This window comes from Nyctereutes procyonoides, unplaced genomic scaffold, assembly GCF_905146905.1.
Source record: "Nyctereutes procyonoides isolate TBG_1078 unplaced genomic scaffold, NYPRO_anot_genome, whole genome shotgun sequence".
Lineage (NCBI taxonomy): Eukaryota > Metazoa > Chordata > Mammalia > Carnivora > Canidae > Nyctereutes > Nyctereutes procyonoides.
The window spans coordinates 38,563,612-38,586,303 of NW_026575048.1; the positions used below are offsets into that span (position 1 = coordinate 38,563,612).

The 22,692-nt window shown below is 38.8% G+C and overlaps 1 protein-coding gene and 1 pseudogene across 2 annotated transcripts in view; both read right to left on the reverse strand.

Moving 5' to 3' along the window:
• LOC129510835 (transcription elongation factor A protein-like 4) overlaps positions 1-22,692 on the reverse strand; it is a 242,900-nt pseudogene that overhangs the window by 81,778 nt on the left and 138,430 nt on the right.
• Positions 1-22,692, reverse strand: part of KDM3A (lysine demethylase 3A) — a 53,819-nt gene that overhangs the window by 13,051 nt on the left and 18,076 nt on the right. For both annotated transcript variants that reach the window (XM_055327118.1, XM_055327117.1), the window contains 9 exons: positions 20,625-20,788; positions 18,087-18,601; positions 12,795-12,999; positions 9,110-9,324; positions 5,615-5,767; positions 5,391-5,486; positions 4,868-4,995; positions 2,256-2,451; positions 80-252 (listed from right to left, as the gene is read on the reverse strand). In XM_055327118.1, the coding sequence (XP_055183093.1) occupies positions 80-252; positions 2,256-2,451; positions 4,868-4,995; positions 5,391-5,486; positions 5,615-5,767; positions 9,110-9,324; positions 12,795-12,999; positions 18,087-18,601; positions 20,625-20,788 (1,845 nt within the window). The remainder of the gene's footprint in view (positions 1-79; positions 253-2,255; positions 2,452-4,867; positions 4,996-5,390; positions 5,487-5,614; positions 5,768-9,109; positions 9,325-12,794; positions 13,000-18,086; positions 18,602-20,624; positions 20,789-22,692) is intronic.

Below are 22,692 nucleotides of genomic sequence, written 5' to 3' on the forward strand. Positions count from 1 at the left end.
ACTATCTGTTTCAATTTCTCTAGTCTCTTCCTGTTCTATTTTTACGAGGTGGAATACAAACAAGAAAACAAATTTATACCTTTCCTGTAGAGGAATTCAAGAGATTTCGGAGGAAACCAGAATTGTTGTTGCTTACAGGTGTTAAAATTGTGCTGTTAAAGGTGTGGAGGACTGTGCTGGATTTGCTCAAAGGAGGGAGGGGTGGAAGGCATTTGATTTCATTCTTTAGAATTGGCATCGTTGGTTGTTTTTCTAGAAACAAAACCAAAAACATCCAGATGGAAAGATGGAAAAGCATTCCGAAAGGCAAATCCCTTACTTACCGTCTGTTAATAGAATTATCTTGGAACTTCATTTTCCTTTACTTTAGAACCAAAAAACTTAAGAGGATAGATACTAATGAAATCATCAATTTAGACAAGGATTTTCAACTGATATTAAAACAATAAATACCCAACGTTCAAGGTGATGTTACATTAAAGGTTTTTTTTGTTGTTGTTTTTAATGTCTTTTTTTTCTTTCCAGTATAGATGACACACAACATTCCTTTATAGTTTCAGGTGTACAACATCGTGATTCAACTTCTCCATATGTTATGGTCTTCTCACTACACGTGCAGGTCCCATCTGTCCCCATACTGACACTTAAAGTATCACTGACTGGACTTCCCGTGTTGTGCTTTTATTCCCATGTCTTCCTCATTCCATACCTTAAAGCCTAGATCTCCCCTCCCTATCACCCATCCCTCCACGTCCCACCTGGGCAATTACAGGTCTGATTCCACTTTTTATTATTTGTTTCTTTCTTTTAGATTCCACAGATGAGTGAAATCATATGATCCAAATGACATTTTTTAAACTTCCATTTTCTATTTGTTTGGTACACAAAATACAACTTATTTTTGTAAATTAACATTGGAACTAGCAACCTTGATATATTTTTATTAAATATGCTTTTAAATTTTTCACATCTATAATCAGATTGTCTAAAATATCAGCTTTATCACTTTCTTTCCAATCTTAGTATCTTTTTGTTTGTTTGCCTTACTTCAACAGCCAGGACTTCCAGTACAATGTTAACAAAACAGTGATGACAGGTATCCTCTTATTCCTGAACAGAGGCAAACTGTTAAAAAAATATTCAACCAATTAAAAACAAAATCAGTCATTATGATGTTTGTCAGTTTTATTGTAGAAATCCATTATTGTTCCTAATTAAAGGGTTATTTTTAAATCATGAATTTAAATTTCAGTACTTTTTGTGTCTTGCTACATGACTTTTCTCCTACATTTTCAATATTAAACTACACCACATTTCTTAAGCCCTGCTTTGGTCATGCCATAGAATTCCTTTATTTAGAGTGCTGAATTCTGTTGAATAAAATTTTGTTTAGGATCTTTGCAGGAAAGAAATCAACCTGCAATTTTTCTTTCTTATAACATAACTAAAAAAGAAGAATCACATAAACTCTAATCTACCTGATTCCAAAGCCCATATTCTTCATATTGTCATCAAGCACCCTAACAACATAGAGAAAAATAAAACTGAAGCCAAAACATTGTAATCAGACAAAACAGGAATGACAAATAGGGTAAGGACAGTAATGTGGAAATCATTTATTAAAACACACAAGTCTCAGCCTACTCCTTTCTTGCCAAACACAACCTCAACCTATAGTTCTACTGTCAGAAGTTCTCCGTTTTGGGGCTGTATGTTTTTTTTTTTTTTTTTTTTTTTTTTTTTATGTAGGCTCCACACCCAGCATGGAGTCCAACATGGAGCCTGAACTTGTCAAAACTTTGAGATCAAAAACTGAGCTGGGGATCCCTGGGTGGCGCAGCGGTTTGGCGCCTGCCTTTGGCCCAGGGCGTGATCCTGGAGACCCCGGATCGAATCCCACGTCCGGCTCCCGGTGCATGGAGCCTGCTTCTCCCTCTGCCTGTGTCTCTGCCTCTCTCTCTCTCTCTCTCTGTGTGACTATCATAAATAAATAAAAATTTAAAAAAAAAAAAAAAAAAAAAAACTGAGCTGAAGCCAAGAGTTGGATGCTTAACCAAATGAACCACCCAGGTGCCCCCTTGGGACTGCATTTTAAAAATATTTGCATTTCTGTCAGGTCTTGCTGGTGACTACAGGGAACCACCACTTTCCATTCCACACACTTCTAATCACACTGTTCTGACAGCAACTGAGTTTGCCGATCCCCTCATGGATTAAAGTTCTCAGGAACCCACAGGAAAGCAGGAAACCCTCACCTTTGTTTTCCTTGTTGACATTCCCGCTGGTTAGGTCTGCCAGCCAGTTTAAGGGAGATGTACTGGCTGGACAGGCAGGCTTCATGCTGCTGGCTGGCTTGGAAGCAGCCTCCCCAGCCACGGGCACTGGCTCCAACACCAAAGGATTCTGCTGGAACACAGCACCAATGCTAGGTTTTTCTCCAGCGAAAGAAGTCTGTGTTGAGTACAAAAGGAGAGTTTTTCACAAGCTGAAACACTGTATTTCCTTTCTCTTACCCTCTCTCCTAACAGCTTCACCAGTAAGAGATAAATATTCCAAACAGTACCACCTAATAGCTCTGGACTGATATTACCACAGCTGCATTAATCTTATAATAATAGAGCAGAACTATATAAGGTAGGAGATTTTTTTTTTAAGCTTCTAAGTATTACTGGTGAAAATAAAAGACATGTTAAGAATTTAAATACAGAAAGTTATCCCTCCCTCTTAACCAATCATTTCCTGCTCATGCCTATCGCTATCATTCCACCTACCATGCTACTTTAAAATGACCAGTTTTAAAATGACCAGTCGGGCAGCCCCTGTGGCGCAGCGGTTTGGCGCTGCCTGCAGCCTGGGGCATGATCCTGGAGACCCTGGATCGAGTCCCATGTCGGGCTCTCTGCATGGAGCCTGCTTCTCCCTCTGCCTGTGTCTCTGCCTCTCATTCTCTCTCTATGTCTCTATAAATAAATAAATAAAATCTTTAATAAAAAAATAAATAAATAAAAAATAAAATAAAATGACCAGCCCAGGTGGCTCAGCGGTTTAGCGCCACCTTCAGCCCAGGGCCTGATCCTGGAGACCAGGGATCGAGTCCCACATCAGGCTCCCTGCATGGAGCCTGCTTCTCCCTCTGTGTTTCTGCCACCTCCCCCCATCTCTCATGAATAAATAAATAAAATCTTTAAAAAGTAAAAATAAAAAATAAGTAATAAATAAAATGACCAGTTTGTGCCCATCTTCCCTGTGAACTCATAGTACCCTGAGTAAACACTCACAACATTTGCAGAATGAATGAGTGAGTGAGGCAGGGTAGGAAAGGTACTGCTGTGATTTCAGAAGGAAATGAGATGCAGAGACAAAAATGCTCTTTTGTTTTAGCACAGCATACTAGGCTTTAGAATGAGATAAACAGCTCTTAAAAGTACTCAAACATTTAAAAAACCACACAGAGCACACCACTTATTTTTCTGTTACTTAAAAACTGCCTTCACTCAGCTGATGAGTTTATACAAACAAAAAATGGAAAAAGTCAAATTCCTACTGTGGTCCCAGCCTTTTATGTATGATACTCAACTTGATACTCAGTTGTGATACTCAACTCTCAGTATTATTTATTATTCCTGTTATTTATGTTTTTTATTTTTATTATTTAAGCTTCTATTTATTTATTTATTCGTGAGAGACACAGAGAGAGACAGAGACATAGGCAGAGGGAGAAGAGGGCTCCATGCAGGGAGCCTGATGCGGGACTCGATCCTGAGACTCCGGGATCACACTCTGGGCTGAAAGCAGGTGCTTAACTGCTGAGCCACCCAGGATGCCCTATTTATGTTTTTTAAAGTAGGCTCCACACCTAGCATAGAGTCCAATGTATGGCTAGAACCCACAACCCTGAAACACCGAGCTGAGATCAAGAGTCAGATGCTTAAGACTGAGCCACCCAGGAGCCTCAACTGCTCTGTTATTGATGAGAAAGTGGAAGCATATGTGAATCAGCTGATATGAACCAATGCTATGCAACTAGAAAGTGGCGGAAAAAGAATTCAAATTCAGTTCTGAATCTAAAGAGCACACTTCTACTGTTTGACATCACAGCTTTATGAAAATGTGAAATTCTGATTATCAAATACAATGTGGGAGAAGAATATACTGGGGTGAAGGGGAAGCAGGGAGTGCGGAATAGATGTGATGGTGGAGGTGAAGGGGATGCTACCAGGGAAGAGGCACCATGGAAATGTATATTTTTTATGGTGAGTGATGGGTATATAAAGGTTCATTTCAATATTCTTTCCTTTAGCTCTTCAAATATATATTACATAGGTAATATACACTCGGTAATTTTATTTTTTAAAAGATTTATTTATTCATGAGAGACAGAGAGAGAGAGAGGCAGAGACATAGGCAGAAGGAGAAGCAGGCCCCTCACAGGAGCCCGATGTGGGACTCGATCCCAGATCCTGGGATCACGACCTGAGCTGAAGGCAGCTGCCCAACCGCTGAACCACCCAGACATCCCTACACTCATAATTTTAAAAGATTGTCTTAACTCTGTAAAACATGAAAAGTTTTTTTTTAAGCCCACATAAAACTCAACAGCAACTCATTATGTAAACTACAATAGAAGATGTTTTTGCTTTTTCAAGGAACAAAAATTAAAATCTACTATAAAGAGACTACAGATGAGGTCCACAAAAATGTGAAAAGTGAGAATAGGTCCATGAAGTGTTACCTGAAATGTAGGAGTTGTCTCTTTCCACTGACCATGTCTCCATGTTCCTTTCAAATATACTACAGAAATCCTTGGGTTATTTGAAAAGACAGACAATAATCTCAAAGATGGTGAATCTAGCATAAATAGTAATACCTGTTTTACATCTTCCTTTGAGGCTGGCTTTGAAAAGAGTTTGAATTGCCTGTTAGAACAGGGACAATTTGCTTTTATTCCCCATTTTACTCTCACAGAATGAACAATGTCTCCAACATCATAGAGGGCTAAAAAAAAGAAAAAGGGCAGAAACAAGCATCTTAACAAGAGTATTAGGTACTTTCAACCTCAACATTACAAAGTAGAAACTGGTATTTCCAACAGGATTACTTTTTTTTTTTTTTTTTTTTTTTTTTTTTTTAAGCAACATGGTGCTTTGGATCTCTTTTTTTCATCCTAGGTATGCCTTCTTCTGCAATGCATTATTTTCCTTCCTTCCACAAAAGTTTTAATAAGATCTTAATTAAAAAGTTTTGGGGGTATTATTTAATACATCTATGGACAATTTATGGTACATATTAAGTTAGAAAGTAATTACACTATATAAAGTAAAATTAAACCACCAGCCCCTATCAGCTAACCAAAACAAGGGGAAAGAAAATAATTGCATCACATGAAATACCTTTCCCAGGAATGATCTGTGTAGGCATTAGGTTCTCTGGCTCATGTATCTGACTCTTCACACATCTTAGCCATGAGAAAGTCTTGTAGGCAGCACCTACAAATAAACAATTTATAGTAACTGCTCCTCATAGACCCTGGCCCCATGCTTAAGAAATCCATCAACCACAAATCAATAAAGGCTTAAGTTTGTAAGGGGGGCTTGGAAGAGAATCAAGTTCTTACCTTGTTGGCAATTCTTCCTCTTCATCCGGTAGCAATCCACACAAACTCCAAACCCACACCTAGGGCACACCCAGTGCAGGTTGAAGATGGTGGTGTCACATACATCACACATTTCCCGAACACCTTTGACAGCTCGCTTCCAAGCAACCTGTCCTACAAAAATCAATAAATCACTTAGTCTTGGGGAAGAGAGGTTTTCTGAAATAAAGTATGAAAGGGCAGGGAAACTGATATCATTTCCCCCCTCTTATTGGAGTTCCCATCAACTCTGGTTAGCCTTTAAAGACCATCTCAAGTGTTCCCCCAACCCCTTCACCCTCCATCATGAAGCTTTCCTGGATTCCTTCAGCACTCTCATCAACTTGTATTTGTACTTTGGACTCGGGCTTCTTCACACTGTATGCTGTCAGGTGTGGTTCTACCACTCCCCAGGAGATTAAACTCTGTACAAGCAGCATCCCTGCTCGGGCTGTACCTTGTCCCCTACCCACTCTGCATAGTGCTGGTACGTACTAAGTACTGCTGAGTAAATCAATGAAAAAAAGCAGCAGTGATTACAGGAGTTGTAGTTTAGACACAGGTATTATACAGCAGTAGTTCTTTCACCTTTTGGATCATGAGCCCCTTTCAGAATCTAAAGACAGTGTGGAACATGATTTCTCCAAAAGAAAAAAAATTACTCAGATATACAAAGTCAATATAGATTGATACGTTAGTCACACAGGCCCTGAATCTACTCACACAGCCTATGAAAAACTCCAAGGGGTTAGGGAACCTGGAGGGAGCAGCGTATTAACTTAATAGTACAGCTGGTTCTTTCATGGGCCAGAGTCAGAAACTTGATTTTTTTAGTGTCAGTAGTGACGCAGGCATCCAGGACTCACACTAACCAAATAACCAACCGGTTGAAGCATACCCCAAGATTCTACAAACTAGTGTCTTCTGTGGCAGTGGCCAAGCCCTGAAAACTAGTTGGAGGGGTCTTCCAGGACTGGGCAGGACATCATACCCTTCCCCCAAGTATGGAGGAGTGCCAAATCAGGTTATAAGAAAGTTTCAAGGAGTATGTGGCAAAGTATGTGACATTTTCTTGGGTCACAGAAAAGCTCAATGTTAATCAGAAATTTCTTTTCTGTCTCTCTCCCCTGAACAAGACTGGATCAATACTGTCACATTCTTGTTTTATGGAAAATATCTTTTTTCTTAATCCAGTCTGTGGTTTCTTCACTCCTTCTTCCAACTGACCAAAATACAAATGATCAACTTCAGTTTTTTACCAAATTAATCCAACTGCTAAGTGAACTGCCATTTCACTGTAATGTAATAGCTCAGTACATAATACAGAGAGCTTTAGGCATTTTGCAAATGAAGTTTTATGAACTTCTCCTTGGTCCCTTGGACTATTTGAGACTATTCTTAGATCTTTTAGCCACCCATCTAATGATAATTTGTCATTGAAAAGACAGGAATAAACATATAAAGATTGATACCTGATTCCTAATCTCAGGATCAGAGGGTAACCTCTCTAGAAACACCTTATGGTGGCATTTGTCAATATCACTCACAGTGAGTTCCTCTCTTCAACTGACCAGCTTGTCACAGGAGAGAGAAGAACAGAATAAAAAAGGCAAGGAGGAAAGGTTAATCCTATTTAAATCTTCAAGGACAGAGTTTCTTAGTTATACTCTTTTTTTTTTTTTAAGATTTTATTTATTCATGAGAGACACACAGAGAGAGAGAGGCAGAGACACAGGCAGAGGGAGAAGCAGGCCCCATGCAGGAAGCCCGATGTGGGACTCGATCCCAGGACTCCAGGATCACGCCCTGGGCTGAAGGCAGGCACCAAACTGCTGAGCCACCCAGGGATCCCCCTTAGTTATACTCTTAAAAGACAACTATCTGTACTTTTTTCTGTATGCTATTCAGGTGACTTCCCTTGAGCCAAGAAACAAACATCAGTTGCTTGTAACAAGTCCTGCTAATTCAGGATGAAACTACTAATATATTCCAAAGAAGTGTTTCTATATTCCAGTCATTTATATACCTACTTACTAGATGAGTTACTTAAGAATTTTTCTTTAACTTCACTACTTTTACTTAAATGTATAAAATTAGGAAACTCCTTATCTCTACTAAATATAGAAACCAGTGTCACTCATCCTAAATAGAAGACTATAAAAAAAAACCAACTTCAGTAAGATCCTTGATTTGTAAAAGTCTCTGCTACTCCAACAGAATGGAGTGATTCTACAGCTACTCTCTACTTAGTACAACTTTGGCTGTGCCCCAGAGTTCACGATCCCATTCTCTTTCTAGCTCTGAATTCCTGCTCCTCAGAATGCCTCAGTTTCCATTCCTTGGACTTGGAAATTTAACACTATTCATACTTATCCAAAAAATTACCTTTGTGAAGCTAGTTTCAATTAGTTTCTGGTACCTACAACAAAAATTCTTAAGACTGGTTATGTGTGCATGCTAATTGAAACATATTTAGTTATGCAAAGTCTGAAAAGATATCTGGAGAAATGAAAGGCTTTACTTTTAAGTTTCAACCATTTGGGAAAGATACAATGATGGAAGGAAGCATGAGACTTTAAAAATAGCTGCTCCTGGGTGCCTCTGGCTGGCATTTCACTTCTACACAGAAATAAAAAGAGGTATGCTGTTCTCCCGGACATCATATCTTGAGGTGTTATGAGGGAGGTCTAGTTCTCGTGTGTCACCCACACTGATCCCTGTGGTTTACTATGCCGCCGCATCAGTGTGAGAGTACTCTCAGAGAGTAGAAGATACTGGCACTCACCCAGCTGGAACCTCCAAGTATCCTGTGAAAACCCTGACTCTAACAATCCTTTTCATCTGAGTGTATTCTCATTCTCATACCTGGGACCCAGCCCTCCAGATTCTTGATTCAGTTGGTCTAGAACACAGCCTGCCCATTCTTATTTTCTTGAAATGCGTTCCTGATTAGGAACCTTTGTCTTAAAATAACCCAACCTGAGGCCTCAGCCCCTTTTGATGAGCCCAAAGGCTGCTGATAAAGGCTGCCCAAATTCTACCACCACCTCATCTTCACCTTTCCACTCCTTTAGTACTTGTCCCAAAATAAACCCCACAGACAGGTGACTGACTCTGATGAAACCAACAGGCAGTTATAAAACGGAAAACAGGGATCCCTGGGTGGCGCAGCGGTTTGGCGTCTGCCTTTGGCTCAGGGCGCGATCCTGGAGACCCGGGATCGGGTCCCATATCGGGCTCCCGGTGCATGGAGCCTGCTTCTCCCTCTGCCTGGGTCTCTGCCTCTCTCTCTCTCTGTGTGTGTGACTATCATAAATAAAAAAAAAAAAAAATTAAAACGGAAAACACAACCTCATTATACCAAAGTCTTCCAAACTTCTGGGTGAAAATGAAACCCATGCAGTTAGAACTTAGGTGTCATTTAGGAACAAAATCAAGTTGGACTCAAAAATCCTACCCCCTAAGAGATGCTCTTACTGTGTGGCTCAATAGTTGACATAGCTTCCTTTTCAGAAATCACCATTTGACAGAAGTGGTCTCCAATGTTGGCGAGGATATACTTTGCAGTGTCCAAATCGGTCCCCACAACGTTTTTAGTTAAAGGCAACCATAAGCCAATTGCTTCACTGTCATACTTGTTTGGTGTTAAGAAGCCTTCTACCCGCAACACACCATGTTTGTTGAACTGTAACCTAGAGGAAGTGGAAGAAAAGTGTCACACACACAAAAAAATTGATTTATATCTTATAGTTACTATTTAAATCAACAAATTCCTTCCTAGTTTTCTATAATCTCCATGGCTAATTACAGCCAATTGTTACTTGGCAATGTCAGCGGGAAGATTTAAAAAATTTAAAAATTTCCAAATTTCCCCTTAGAAGATATGGGGAGGGAGGCAGGGAGAGGTGCTTTACACTTCAACCAAGATCTAATCATACTGCCTCCGGGGGCAGCTGTTGAACCTTTCAGACTTGAGACTTAACAGCAAGGACAATCACAGAAGAAAATGGAAAATGAACAGAAGGTGTAAGGTAAGCTGATCAGATTTGAATACAACCACTCCTTCTATAATAATGCTCAGCAAAGGAAGGCTAACCCTAAACAGTCACTGAAGCCATGACCATGTAGATCCATGAGAACTGAGGTTCCATATGAATCCTAGCTGCAAATTACTCTGTAAGCTTCTGGAATGAGAGGCAGTGTTAAGACAGACCTAACTACTTAAGGTGGAGCAAAAAGGCAGAATACTTCTCAGGATTGTCTTTCAATATCTTTGGCATCTGTTTTCCCTAAGCTATGTATTAGTTTCGAATTTTTAAAAAATTCATTCAAAATGCCATTATATGTCAATCTAGTTGAAGATACAGAAGTAGGCATAAAATACACAGTGAAATAGGATATGACAGATCTCATAACAATCATTAAATTTTAGAGGAGGAAGTACTGACTATGAGCATTGTGGGGCTAATATTAAGACTTCATGGTAGAGGCAGTGATTATGACTGGCCTTACAAAAAAAAGCAGACATTCGCTAAGAGAAAGCATGTCAAGGAAACAGTATTTCATACAAAAGAAAGAAAAATACAGGGATCTTGATTTCTCCATTGGTCACTGCCCGCTACCAATTCTTTGAGCCCATGAGACACACCTAAAGTTGTATTTTTTTTAAAAAAAACCATTTGTCCAGAAGAGTGTAGAATGAACTGGAAGGACACTGGAGTTGCTTAACACATGCAAATTTATTTCAAGCAGCCAAAAGGAGAGATGCAAATTTTTAACTGATACCCCAAATTAGAGATAGTCTTAATACTAAAAAATGAATTTGAAAGCTATTTCAAAGGGGAAGATGGCAAATAGGATTTGGCAACTGGACTTTAGTACTGAGACCCAAATCTTCCTATTTTATCTACAGGACAATTTTTTTTTAAAGAATTTATTTACTATTTGAGAGAGAGAACAAGCAGGGGGAGCAACAGGCAGGAAGAGAAGCAGGCTCCTCACTGAGCACAGAGCCCAATGTGGGGCTCAATTCCAGGACCTTGGGATCATGACCTGAGCCAAAGGCAGATGCTTAACCAACTGAGCCACCCAGGTGCCCCTCTACAGAATTTAATGAGAAACAAACTCAAGGAGAAGGCTAAGGACAGCCTTAATCCTCTCGCTAAACACCGGGGCGGTGGGGGGAGGGCTCTATTCCTTAAATTATGACACTCTTTTTACCAAAGTAGTGAATTTGTTCTAGTTTCCACAAGACTGGTTTCTACTTTGCAACATTAAGCAAAGGCATTTTCCTTTTCAATGAGATAAAAAATGAGAAAACAGCTGTCATAAAATCAGTGATTTCAAGATAGTTACAAAACAGTGGTTTAAAAAAAGCCCCAGTTAATATTTAAAAGAAAAAATTAAGTATCTCTTCCTTACACCTCTGCAACTTACACCGAAATCAAACAATCTCTCCCCTCCAGTCCACTTACACCTTCAGAGCAGAGGAACCATAATGAAATCAAGTGTGTAATAGGAATGTATAGATCTGTAAAAAGCATAACATTTTGTGCTCTCTTCAACTTATGTCAGAACCCAAAACACATGCATCTTAACACACTTACCTGTGTAAAAAATTCTCCAGAGAGGAAATAGAACTAATCCTTATTAAGAACTTATTCTGGGCCATGTGGTATTGACAATATGTTAATATACAAGTATGCTAACATTCTAGCAGTTATCACAGTTCTAAATAGTAGACACATACTTCATCACAGTGCTTTTGCAATTTATTCAGAACAAATGGGTCAAACTACCATCTAAAAACCTCTAGAGTGCATTAAAATAAGCCTGATTCTGAAAGTTACTAAAACAGAGATAATCAATGACCTAAAATACCTGTGCATTTAATTCAGTTTTTTTATTTAGATTTTTTTTAAATTTATTTATTCATGAGACACACAGAGAGAGAGGGAGACATAAGCAGAGGGAGAAGCAGGCTCCATGCAGGGAGCCCTGATGTGGGACTCAGTCCTGGGATCCAGGATCACGCCCTGAGCCGAAGGCAGGTGCTAAACTACTGAGCCACCCAAGTGTCCCTAATTCAGTTCTTCAGGACTCTTTAATCTTGATAAAATTAAAGGGGAGGAGATAAATAGGAAGATATTCAAGTCAGCACTTCTGTTCATGATTAGAACCAGTTGAGCCTGAAAGTATCTACATTTCTGAGAAAGTGAATCATACCTAAAAAGTTAACCTAAACAACATTGCTCATTTATCAAAAACATGACGACAATATTAAGGCCTTTTTCTTCACTAAGAATAAAAGAATTTAGAGAAAATTAATTTGACTTAAAAAATACAACATAAAAATGAAAGTATTTGCCTATAAAATTAGAAAAGATTTTTTAAGAAGATAGGTCTCTTCCTGTCAGCAAAAGTACACAGAGATAGGAATGCTTAAACACTGCCAGAGGGCCTGGACACAGGTGCAACCTTCCTCTAGTGCAATTTGGCAGAACATATGTATCAAAGCCTTAAACACACACTGCTTTTGACCCAGTAATGCCACTTCCAGTAATCCTTCCAAAATAAAGGAGAGATAGGGACAAGGAGATGATCATTTCCGTATTATTTTTAGTGACAAAAAAAAAAACCACAAAATAATCTCAACACCAATAAAAGAAATTGGTTAAGTGAATTTTTAAATCCTGTTAGAGGAGTTCCTGCTTAGTTATTCAAAGTTTTTGCAGAAAAAAGGTAACATGACCCAGTAGGTCCTACTATGTACTGGGAAGGCAAGATTCAAAGCAGTATATACAATATACCCAAGTAGGTATGCTTGAATGTATTTTATGACCATACAAACACTAAAATGCACTGCAAAGTTAACAGTGGTTATTTGGAGTGGTTTTTAGAAATTTCAGCATTTTTCTATAATGTTTGTTAGTTTTAGGAAGAGAAGTTGTATGTGTAGGCTCCTCTACTTTAAAAACAAATTGAAAGGGAGACCAAGAAGGAAATAACATGGGATAAGATCTAGATGCTCAAAGCTAGAGATTAAACAGCCTTCACTCTCTAGTTCTAGATTTACTGCTGACAGAAGAGGGAAGGGAAAATAAGTATGCTATAGGGCCCAGATTAACTCAGATAATCTGAGCTTTTTCCCCAAATGCCTTACCTCCTGAAATGAAAGAAACGACAAAACACAGGTGAGTCTTTCTGCTGCTCCTTATCTTTGCGGAGGCTGTCCAAGCGACACTCCCGGCACTTGGGCAGCTGTGCAACAATGTTCACACAGGAGTCATCTTGTACAAAGGCCTCACCACTCTGCTGCAGCTTCTTGAGTTTGGCTGGGTCTGTCAAAACCGACTTCCGAGAGGGGGCTGGGAAAGCAGAAGATTAAAGAAATGAGACCTGAAATTTTTAAGTCACCTCAACATTTGACTGAATTCTATTCCAAAGACCAGTTTTCCCAAAAGGAGAACTCCTTAAATACTGCCTTAAATACTGGTTCAACTGTAATTTCTAAAGCTGGCTTAACATAAAACAACTATCAGAATAATTGGAAAGCTTTACTCACTTTATAAAATAATTCTCATTTGGTAAATCCATTTGGCAAGGCAACTTAAACCTCTAAATTCACCAACTTGACTCATAAATCCAAAGTAGTGTACACTTCCATTCACAGCCCTTGATAAAAATATTCCAGGAAGACACTTCCAAATCAGATACTTAAACTCACTGCAACATTAGCAATGTACAGAGATAGGTTTACCTCAACAAAGATCTGTGTGCAAGTTAATTCTGCTACTTTTCAAAGGCTGGTTTAAGTGTGTTTTCTAGAGTACTCTGCAAAAGCTAACCATTCTAAATATAGTAACAACCAAAGAGCTTTCCCACACAGGCCCCTGGGTCTATGAAATAAGTGCTATCTCCTAAATGCTTCCAAGAGGATATTTCTTTAATTTACTTCACACATATGTTCCATTCAGGATGAAAAGCAGTGACCAAAGACAGGATTATGATTTTAAGTAAACACATGTTTTAACTTTTAACTTGTAATGGGCAGGAGAACTTAAATGTTAACACAGTTTCTAAAGAAAAGGTGGATAAAGTAAAGATTTGACAGGAAAGAGTGATCTTTGCATCAGTTACATCAACTCAACACAGAAATGAATCTATTTATAACTCTTTAAGAGACTTGAGGAGTATTTCATATGAAGCCAAGGGAAAAGACCTTCCCTCGGGGTCCAAGGGTGCAAGGATGTATATTCTTTGGCAAACAAACAAAAACAAAACCCAGGAAATAACTTTTGGGGAACCAGTTGAGAGACAGCTAGGAGAGGTTAGTAGTTGTGGAGGAAAGTGGAAGATATCAAAGCAAAGAAGGCTTTAAATAAAATAAGCATCTTTAATAATGACCTCATCAGTATTCTAATCTTCTCTTTTAAAACAGAGCATACTGTAAAATGCTAAATGGATGCTGTCAGGCCATGATCCCCTAAGCAGTAGGGGATGAATAGTTCAGTAGTTCAAGAATGGAATTTTAATCACTTAATACTGAAAAAACATCACCCTTTAGGTTGGACCAGGTTTTCACCGACCATGGGCAAACAGTCCAAAGGTTATCTGTTCTGCTCTCACATACAAGAGGAAATAGGTAGAAATAAGCAAGCTGAACTACCTAAAGCTAGCTCTTCAGTGAGGAGAGCAATAGTTGACCCAATCAATGATTCTCACAACTTGGAGTACAGCCAAGGGAAAAAAAGCAATGCCAACTTCTGAGGAGTCACACATCTACCTAAAAGAAAAAAAACGCAGCTGTTCTTCGACTTAGTCTGCTTTTGTTTTCTAGCCCCTAACTGGAGAAGGTCACAGGGGACAGAATAGCTTCCAGTCGAATCTTTCCATACCTACAAGCAGTACCAGTGGACACAGTACAGAAACCCTGATCACACTCACTCCTCAACCATGCTATTTACTGTGCTCCTCGTAAATAACATGCACCAGGATATTTAACTAGGTTTTTAATTTCTCTAAAAATCACTTTAACTGGTGCCTAGTTGTACAACATATTAAGTAAGACAAAGAGAGACTCCGTAACTCATTTATATGTCTAAATGTGCTTATCAATGTAGAATTTTTACTATTTCTTTACATAATATTAAAGTAATTTGCCTCAAAAACTAGCTGAATGTAAGGCCTGATGACTCAAAAAGAACAAAAAATAGAACAGAAATATGGTTATGAATATTCACTTTTTGGGGGAAGTTATATAATTCAAGAGGAACAGTATAATCTTATGCAATTAATTTTATGCAAATTAACAGCCCTATCAACTTAAGCCCAAGAACATAGAAGCTGGGCTAGAAGTATCACTAGGCAAAGACAGGTTTTCCTACTCCTCCAACTCTGCATCCAAAGACCAAGAGTCAAATCCATCCATTTTCTCTCTAGCTTCAGAGGTCTAAAGTAAAAGCTAAATTGTGGATACATTCGTTTCCTACTTATTCAAGTGCATAGTGTTTTTTATTAAATTTTTTAAAAGCTATCAAAATCCATGCTAATTTTCCCACACAACTGACAATTATCAAAAGGTATTTTTAAATTGTAATAGCTCTGAACCTTTTGACATACCGAAGCCATTTAGTTCTACTAATTCTAATAGGAGAACTCCTGTTAACTACCAGCAGTGGAATGAATCCTCAAACTTGACAGAAGCAGTATGAAATAAAGGGTACTGTTTTCTATAAAGGGAACAGACATACCTTGAGCATACACAGCAGGTGTGGTTCCAGACCACCTCAAAAAAGCAAGTATCACAGTAGAGCTAATCAAATGAATTTTTTGGTTTCCCAATGCATATAAAAGTTATATTGACACTATACTGCAGTCTACTAAGTGTGTAACAGTCTGGGATCCATCAGAAAAACATTATCTATGGTAGCTATAGCCTTAAAAAATGTATTTCTTAAATAAGATTTGAGAGTCAAAATTATTCCTTGATCCATGGGCTGCAGAACTGCTGCTGCATTAGCCGGGATGAAAACATTAACCTTGTCCATCTCTATCAGAGCTCTTGGGTGGAGAGGTGCATTGTCAGTGAGCAGTGATATTTTGAAAGGAATTTATTTTTTCTGAGCAGTAGGCCTCAACAGTGGGCTTAAAATATTCAGTAAACCATGTTATAAACAAATGTGCTGTCATACAGGCTTTGTTGTTCCATTTATAGACACAGAGTGGATTTAGCATAACCTAAAGGCCTTAGGATTTTCAGAATAGTAAATGAGCACTGGCTTCACCTTAAAGTCACCAGCTACAATAGCCCCCAACAAGAGTCAGCCTGTTCTTTGAAACCAGGTATTGACTTCTCCTCCCTAGCCATGAAAGTCATAGATGGCATCTTCTTCCAATCTGCCATGTAGTATAGGCACCTTGATTAATTATCTTAGCTAGATCTTTTGGCTAACTTGCTGCAGCTTCTACATTCGCACTTGCTGCTTCATCTTGTACATTTATGTTATGGAGGTGCTTCATTCCTTAACCTCAGGAACCAACCTCTGATAGCTTCAAACTTTTCTGCAGTTTCCTCACACCTCTTAGCCTTCATAGAACTGATGAGAGTAATGGCCTTGCTCTAGACTAGGCTCTGGCTTAAGAGAATGTTGGAGCTGGTTGCTCTTCCATCCAGACCACTAAATTGTCTCCAAATCAGCAATAAAGCTGTCCTACTTTCTTATTATTCATGTGTTCATGAGTACTCTTAATTTCCTTCCAGAATTTTTATTTTGGATTCACAGCTTGGCTAACTGGCATGATAGGCCTAGCTTTATCTTGGCTTTCGACACATCTTCCTCACTAAGCCTAATCATTTCTAACTTTTGATTTAAAGTGAGAGACCTGAAACTCCTTTCACTTGAACACTTAGAAGCCATTGTGGGGTTAATTGGCCTAACTTCAGTATTTTTGCGTTTCAGAGAACAGGCAGGCTTGAGAAGAGGGAGATGAGGAAATGATTGGTTGGTGAAGCAGTAGTCAGAACAAATGCAACATTTATCAGCTGTTTGACATCTTTTATGCGGGCAGTTTGTCATGCCCCAAAATAGTTACAACAGTAACATAAAGATCACAGATCACAAATCACCAGAACAAATGTAATGAGAATAAAAAAGTCTGAAATATCACAAGGATTACTAACATGTGACATAGAGACTACAAGTGAGCAAATATTCTTGGGAAAATGATGCCAGCAGACTTGCTGGACAGAGTTGCCACAAACCTTCAATCTGCAAAAAATGCAGTTTCTACAAAGTGCAATAAGGCAAAGCACAATAAAAATGAGGCATGCTTGTACATATTTTTTAAATTGTGGCTGCAGTAGGACTTCCCCTTAGACAAAGAAACTGTACCTGGTGTTTCAGCACTGTCTTTAAAATCTTTAACCAAAAGCCCCTTTTCTAGAGGTGGTGGCATAATTCTCTGACAAAAAAATAATCTGCAGATCTGAATTACCTGCAATCATCTCTTTCATCTCTTCCGTCTTTTCTTCTTCTTCTTTTTTTTTTTAGATGGGGAGGGAATGAAGGGGGGTGGGAAGGGCAGAGGGAGAGGGAGAATCCAAGACAAGCTTCAAGCCCAGCGTGGATCCTGACACAGAACTCAATTTCACGACCCTGAGACCATGACCTGAGCCAAAATCAAGAGTCGGAAGCTTAACCGACTGGTCCACCCAGATGCCCCTCCAGGTCTTCTATCACACAAAAATCAGTGATAAGCTGAAGATAAAATAATTGTCAGATAACTTTAGATTTTGTTTCAAAATTATTTCTTACAGCCAGAAACTGGGAACCACCTAGTTACCCAACTAATAGGAACCAACTAAGTCATCTGATAAACACATATATAATGGAATCCTTGAAGTCTTTATTTTTTTTTTCCTTGAAGCCTTGAAAATGTTGATAGACACCTACACTAATTCACTGGGTAAAATTATTGGTATAAATCCATTTGTGTAATAGTTTATCTGTAATTCTAATATACATGGAACCAGGTACACCAAGATATTAACAGTAATCATTTCTGAGGAGATAAGGGATGTTACTTTCTCCTTTGAACTTTTCCAATTGTATGAACTTTCTTTTTTGTTGTTGTTTTTAAAGATTTATTTACTTATGAGAGAGAGCAAGTGAGTGTGCACAAGCCAGGAGAGAGGCAGAGGGAGAGAGAGAATCCTCAAGTAGATTCCCCACTGAGCAAGAGGCCCAAGATGGGACTCAATCCCCAGACCCCAAGATCATGACCTGAGCCAAAATCAAGAGTTGGCCACTTAACCACCTGAGCCACTCAGCTGCCCCTGTATGAACTTTTTCTATAGTCATTTTCATATTATTTTCTCATAAGGTAAGAAAATATATACATACCCACTACCATCTCTTACCTTCTACCAATAAAAACATGTAGAAACACTCACCATTCTGGATTTTATTGTTGCTTCTTGTACAACAGCTTTCATTATCTATTTTTACTGAAGATTCCTTCAAAGTCTGTGACCGGCATCCTAAAGTTGAAGGTTCTATCTTCTTTTCCACACAACTATTAGGGCTGTTACTAACAACACCAACTTTCTCTTCTGGCTTATTTGAAAGGACATCAGATGTCGAAGGTGCATACTCTAGGTGTTTCTGTAGTTCAGGTGTACAGGCAATTTCCAATTCTGCTGTAGAAGGCTTTGTAGGTACGCCCTCCTTAGGAAGGCCAGTTGATGACTGAGAAACAGATTCCAATTTGTTTTCCTTATCAGTGTTAGTCTTCAGCTGGGTACAGTTATCTTTTGGTTCACTAAGGGGTTTTAAGTCTCCTGTTCCAATCTGAGGGAACTTTGAAGACAGCAATCCTACTTTGCAGACATCTGGTTTTGTTCTCAGTATTTCAGACTTTGTATTCAGACAGGAAGAAAGTTCTTCTGGTAAAATCTGTTTATGACATCTGAAACAGAGTATGGAAAATGGAAAACTAGCATCTAGGTCTCTTTTACCTCTCCTCTATCTTTCAAGAACAATTGCTTGGTATCCTAAGGCAACCAGTATGAAGGGGGAATAAATTGCTTATGTTATGAGAGAACACAGGACAGGTTCCTGTGAGCTGGAGTTAAAAATAATCAGTAATGGCTCTGTAAAAATGTCTGCAACACTCAGAAAAATATAACCATAAATCCTATTTATATGTTCTTATAAATCCTGAACTACTTCAAGTTAGTTCTATATATTACAGCATAATGAACCTTAGCTTTCCCTCAAAACAAACTGAGTATAATATGGAGCCAAAACCACCAGCAGCATAAAACCTGGTCCGGCTACAAACAACATGTAACCAGCCCCGACACTGGATAATTTCATTCTTGTTTGCTTAGTGGATCAGGACCCAAAGCACCTGAAAAGCCAACTAATCACTTGCTTGTTCATAGAATAATCTGATATTCCTTCCATCCCCTACCTTAATAGGGGGCATCCTTAAAGAATTTTTGTTTCTCTGAAATTCAAACTGAAGTTTTTTTCCCCAGAAAAATACAAAGTTCTTTCTTCCTATTAAACTTTTTCTCCCATGCCTCTAATAAAGGATTTCATCCTTGAAAAGAAAAAATATATATATTTTTAAGTAAGCCCTATGCCCAACTTGGGGCTTGAACTAATGACCCTGAGATCAAGAGTCTCATGCCCCATCGACTGAGCCAGCCAGGTGCCCCAAGAATTTCTTCATTTAAAGTATTCACATTAAGCAAGTCAATCGGAGAAGGATAAACATTATATGGTCTCATTCATTTGGGGAATATAAAAAACAGTGAAAGGGAATAAAGGAGAAAGGAGTGGGAAATATCTGTGAGGGTGACAGAACATGAGAGACTCCTAACTCTGAGAAATGAACAGGGGGTAGTGGAAGGGCAGGTGGGGGGGGTTGGGGTGACTGGGTGATGGGCACTAAGGAGGGCACTTGATGGGACGAGCACTGGGTGTTATCCTATATGTTGGCAAATTGAACTCCCAACTATATATATGTAATGTGTGTGTGTGTGTGTGTGTGTATATAATTAAAAAATAAAAGTACTCACATTAGATTTGGTAACACTGTACTTCTTACTGTTCCTTCTTTCTACTCTGAAGATTGCTCCTTCCGTCTGACTGCTTTTGTGCCCATCCCAGACAGCCCACTTTCCTCCCAGTGAAGCAATGTGCCCAGCTACTCTTCCCACGCTCACTGAAGTGCTCTTTAAAACCCACCTTTCTAATATCATTGTCTCTCTGACCTGCATCTTAAGCCTTTATCAACTGCCTGCCCAGGCCACCACTCCTCCTGAGAGAGTCTTCCCTTAAAACTCTGGTCTCTGTAACCTTGTAGCCACCTCAAGTCTCTGGTTACATGTCACATTTTTTATTCATTTTCTTCACCTATAAATTACTAAACTAGTCTTCCTATAGCTACCACATCCTCATCTAGGATTTATTTTCTCTACCACCATGTTTCTCATCTATATTTGAGATCTGGACTGATAAGAACCACTATCACCATGTCTCCCTGTTCTCCACAATCTCATTGACCTCAGTCTTTTACATACAACCAATCTGCTCCCTTTTCATTAAAGTAGACATTTATTCTACAACTGTCTACAGTATTTCAATGGACTATTCTCATTTTATCAAGTCAAGAAAGGTGCTCTTTCCTCACATCTTCAATTTTTAAAAAACATTTTCACGTTGCTCTGTATGCCTATCACCCTTTTTACCGCTGAAGGCACCTGACCAATTTGAAAACTCTACTGAAAAACCTCCCTGGACAACCTGAGATGTGATAAATGGCAGATTACACCAAAGGTAGCTATACTAATTCTCAATGAAACACCAAATACAGGCTAAGCCTTGCCACCTAAGCAATGTTAAGCTCAGACACGAACCATAGCTAAAATCATTTTTCCTCTTATTATGATTAAACATCTTTAATACACGGCTTTACTTACCCTTGAGGAATTTTTGCTCCAAGGTTAGGTGGAGAGTTGGCAGCCTGGGGAGTGCTCTGCTGCCTTGGGTCCTTACTAGGTGGAGTTGCTGCAGTACAGCCAAGCAGTATCTCCTTAAAAACTGTTGTGGGAACAGACTGTACAGGACACACACTGGGAGAGGCCTAAAAGATACCAAACCAAAAGATACTCAAAGGAAAGTCCATAGTTGGGGAACTATGAAGTCCTAGCAAAATTCAAACATATTGGCTTGGTTTAGTACAAAACAAACACAGTATCATTTCCAAATAAGAGCAGAACAGTAAAATAAGCGATAAATCACAAAATTAAGGACTTCTATCTGAAGGCAGTTAAATAAATCATGCCAGCTTTTCACAAAACTTGAGTTTTCTCATGAAAGATCATCAGCTGATCTTTTACAGACCTTTGAATCACTATGGCAGGAAAATGCAGCCAGGTGGCAATTATTTTAATACAATGCACAAAAGTGTGTTTTCAACTGACCGTCTTCAGGTGGTAGCAGCTTCACAAGATTCCAGTAGAGCACTACTTGAGTGTCTACCATGCACCCACTGCATAGGCTGGCAGACCAGACCACTAGGACTCCTGCAGGGAGTGGTGCCCACTATGTACCAAGATAAGACTTTACAATGCAATAAAGACTGAGAACATGGTTCTTGATCCTCTATGGTTCTTCAAAGTCACAAAGGCCATCCCAAGCTGCAAACAATATCAAGTCATGACGAGCCTATGGGACAGACCTGGTACACCTTCTCTTGTCATAGTTTTATCTTCACAAAAATATAAATAATGGACCTGTTTCTTCCCAGTTTACACCACAAAACTAAACTTCCCATCAAGTGAAAAGAAGGAAGAGGCTAAAACTCAACTCTATATGGGTAGTTTTCAGCTCAACCAAGGGAAATCATTCCCCCTCTTCACCAGCCTCTTTGTACATGCTTAAACTTTAAATCTCGTGCCCCTTCCCAACTATAACTCTTTCATTTCACAATGACCTTTACATTTATCTTACCAACAAATAAACTTGAAGAATCTTCAAAGTTTCTTCATCTTCCCGGAATTAGTTTCTAAAATTTGAGGTAGAACCTGACCTAAAAACTTAGTAAGTTTTTAAAACTTCATAATTCCGAATATATTTATATGTAGTCTACTTATGAATCTTTTTCTCATTTAACTTTGGAAGCCTTGAAAAGGCTGCCTAGTGTATGCTAAATAAATGTATCTGAAAAATAAGAATTTACTTAATCACTACCAAAGTTTTGGTATAGCTTCAAACTATTTTAAAATACAGAACTATCATATTACATATTATTTTAATCAACTTGATTTTGGTTAAATATTGGGATGCCTGGGTGGCTCAGCAGTTGAATATATGCCTTCAGCTCAGGGCGTGATCCTGGAGTCCCAGGATCAAGTCCCACATTGGGATCCCTGCATGGAGCCTGCTTCTCTCTCTGCCTGTGTCTCTGCGCCTCTCTCTCTCTCTCTCTCTCTCTGCCTCTCATGAGTAAGTCAATAAAATCTTTAAAAAAAATTTTTTTTGGTTAAATATTAACCTAGTGTTCTCCAGAAAAATATTTTTGACGGGGAGACTTTGGCTATTCCAAGAATATCCTTGGGATGGTCAACTTTAGCTCTCTGGGACTCAGTTTCCTAATCCTTAAGCTGAGAAAATTAGAGAGGTTTAGTCCTAAAGTCCTTTTTGACTGTTTTAGAATTCTGGTAATCACCTATAAAATGATTACCTTTCAAAAACTGAATTGCCAAGTCCTTTCAAAATGCTTCCTAAAGACTCACTTTCACCAAGCATCTTCCCTCATGTCACCTTCCTTGTTCTGAAGTATGTTTAAAATTGATGCACTAATACATACAATACCTTTTCTTAAATTACTTTCCTGAGAGTAACCTACTCAAGAAATTTTGATGGCAAACCTAGAGTAACATACTCAAGAAATTCAGACTGTATAAATTTTTATTCTGCACAACAGCAATTGAGCTGGAGTCAAAAACTCCTTCATCTAATTTCCTATAGCCAATCAGTGAAAGA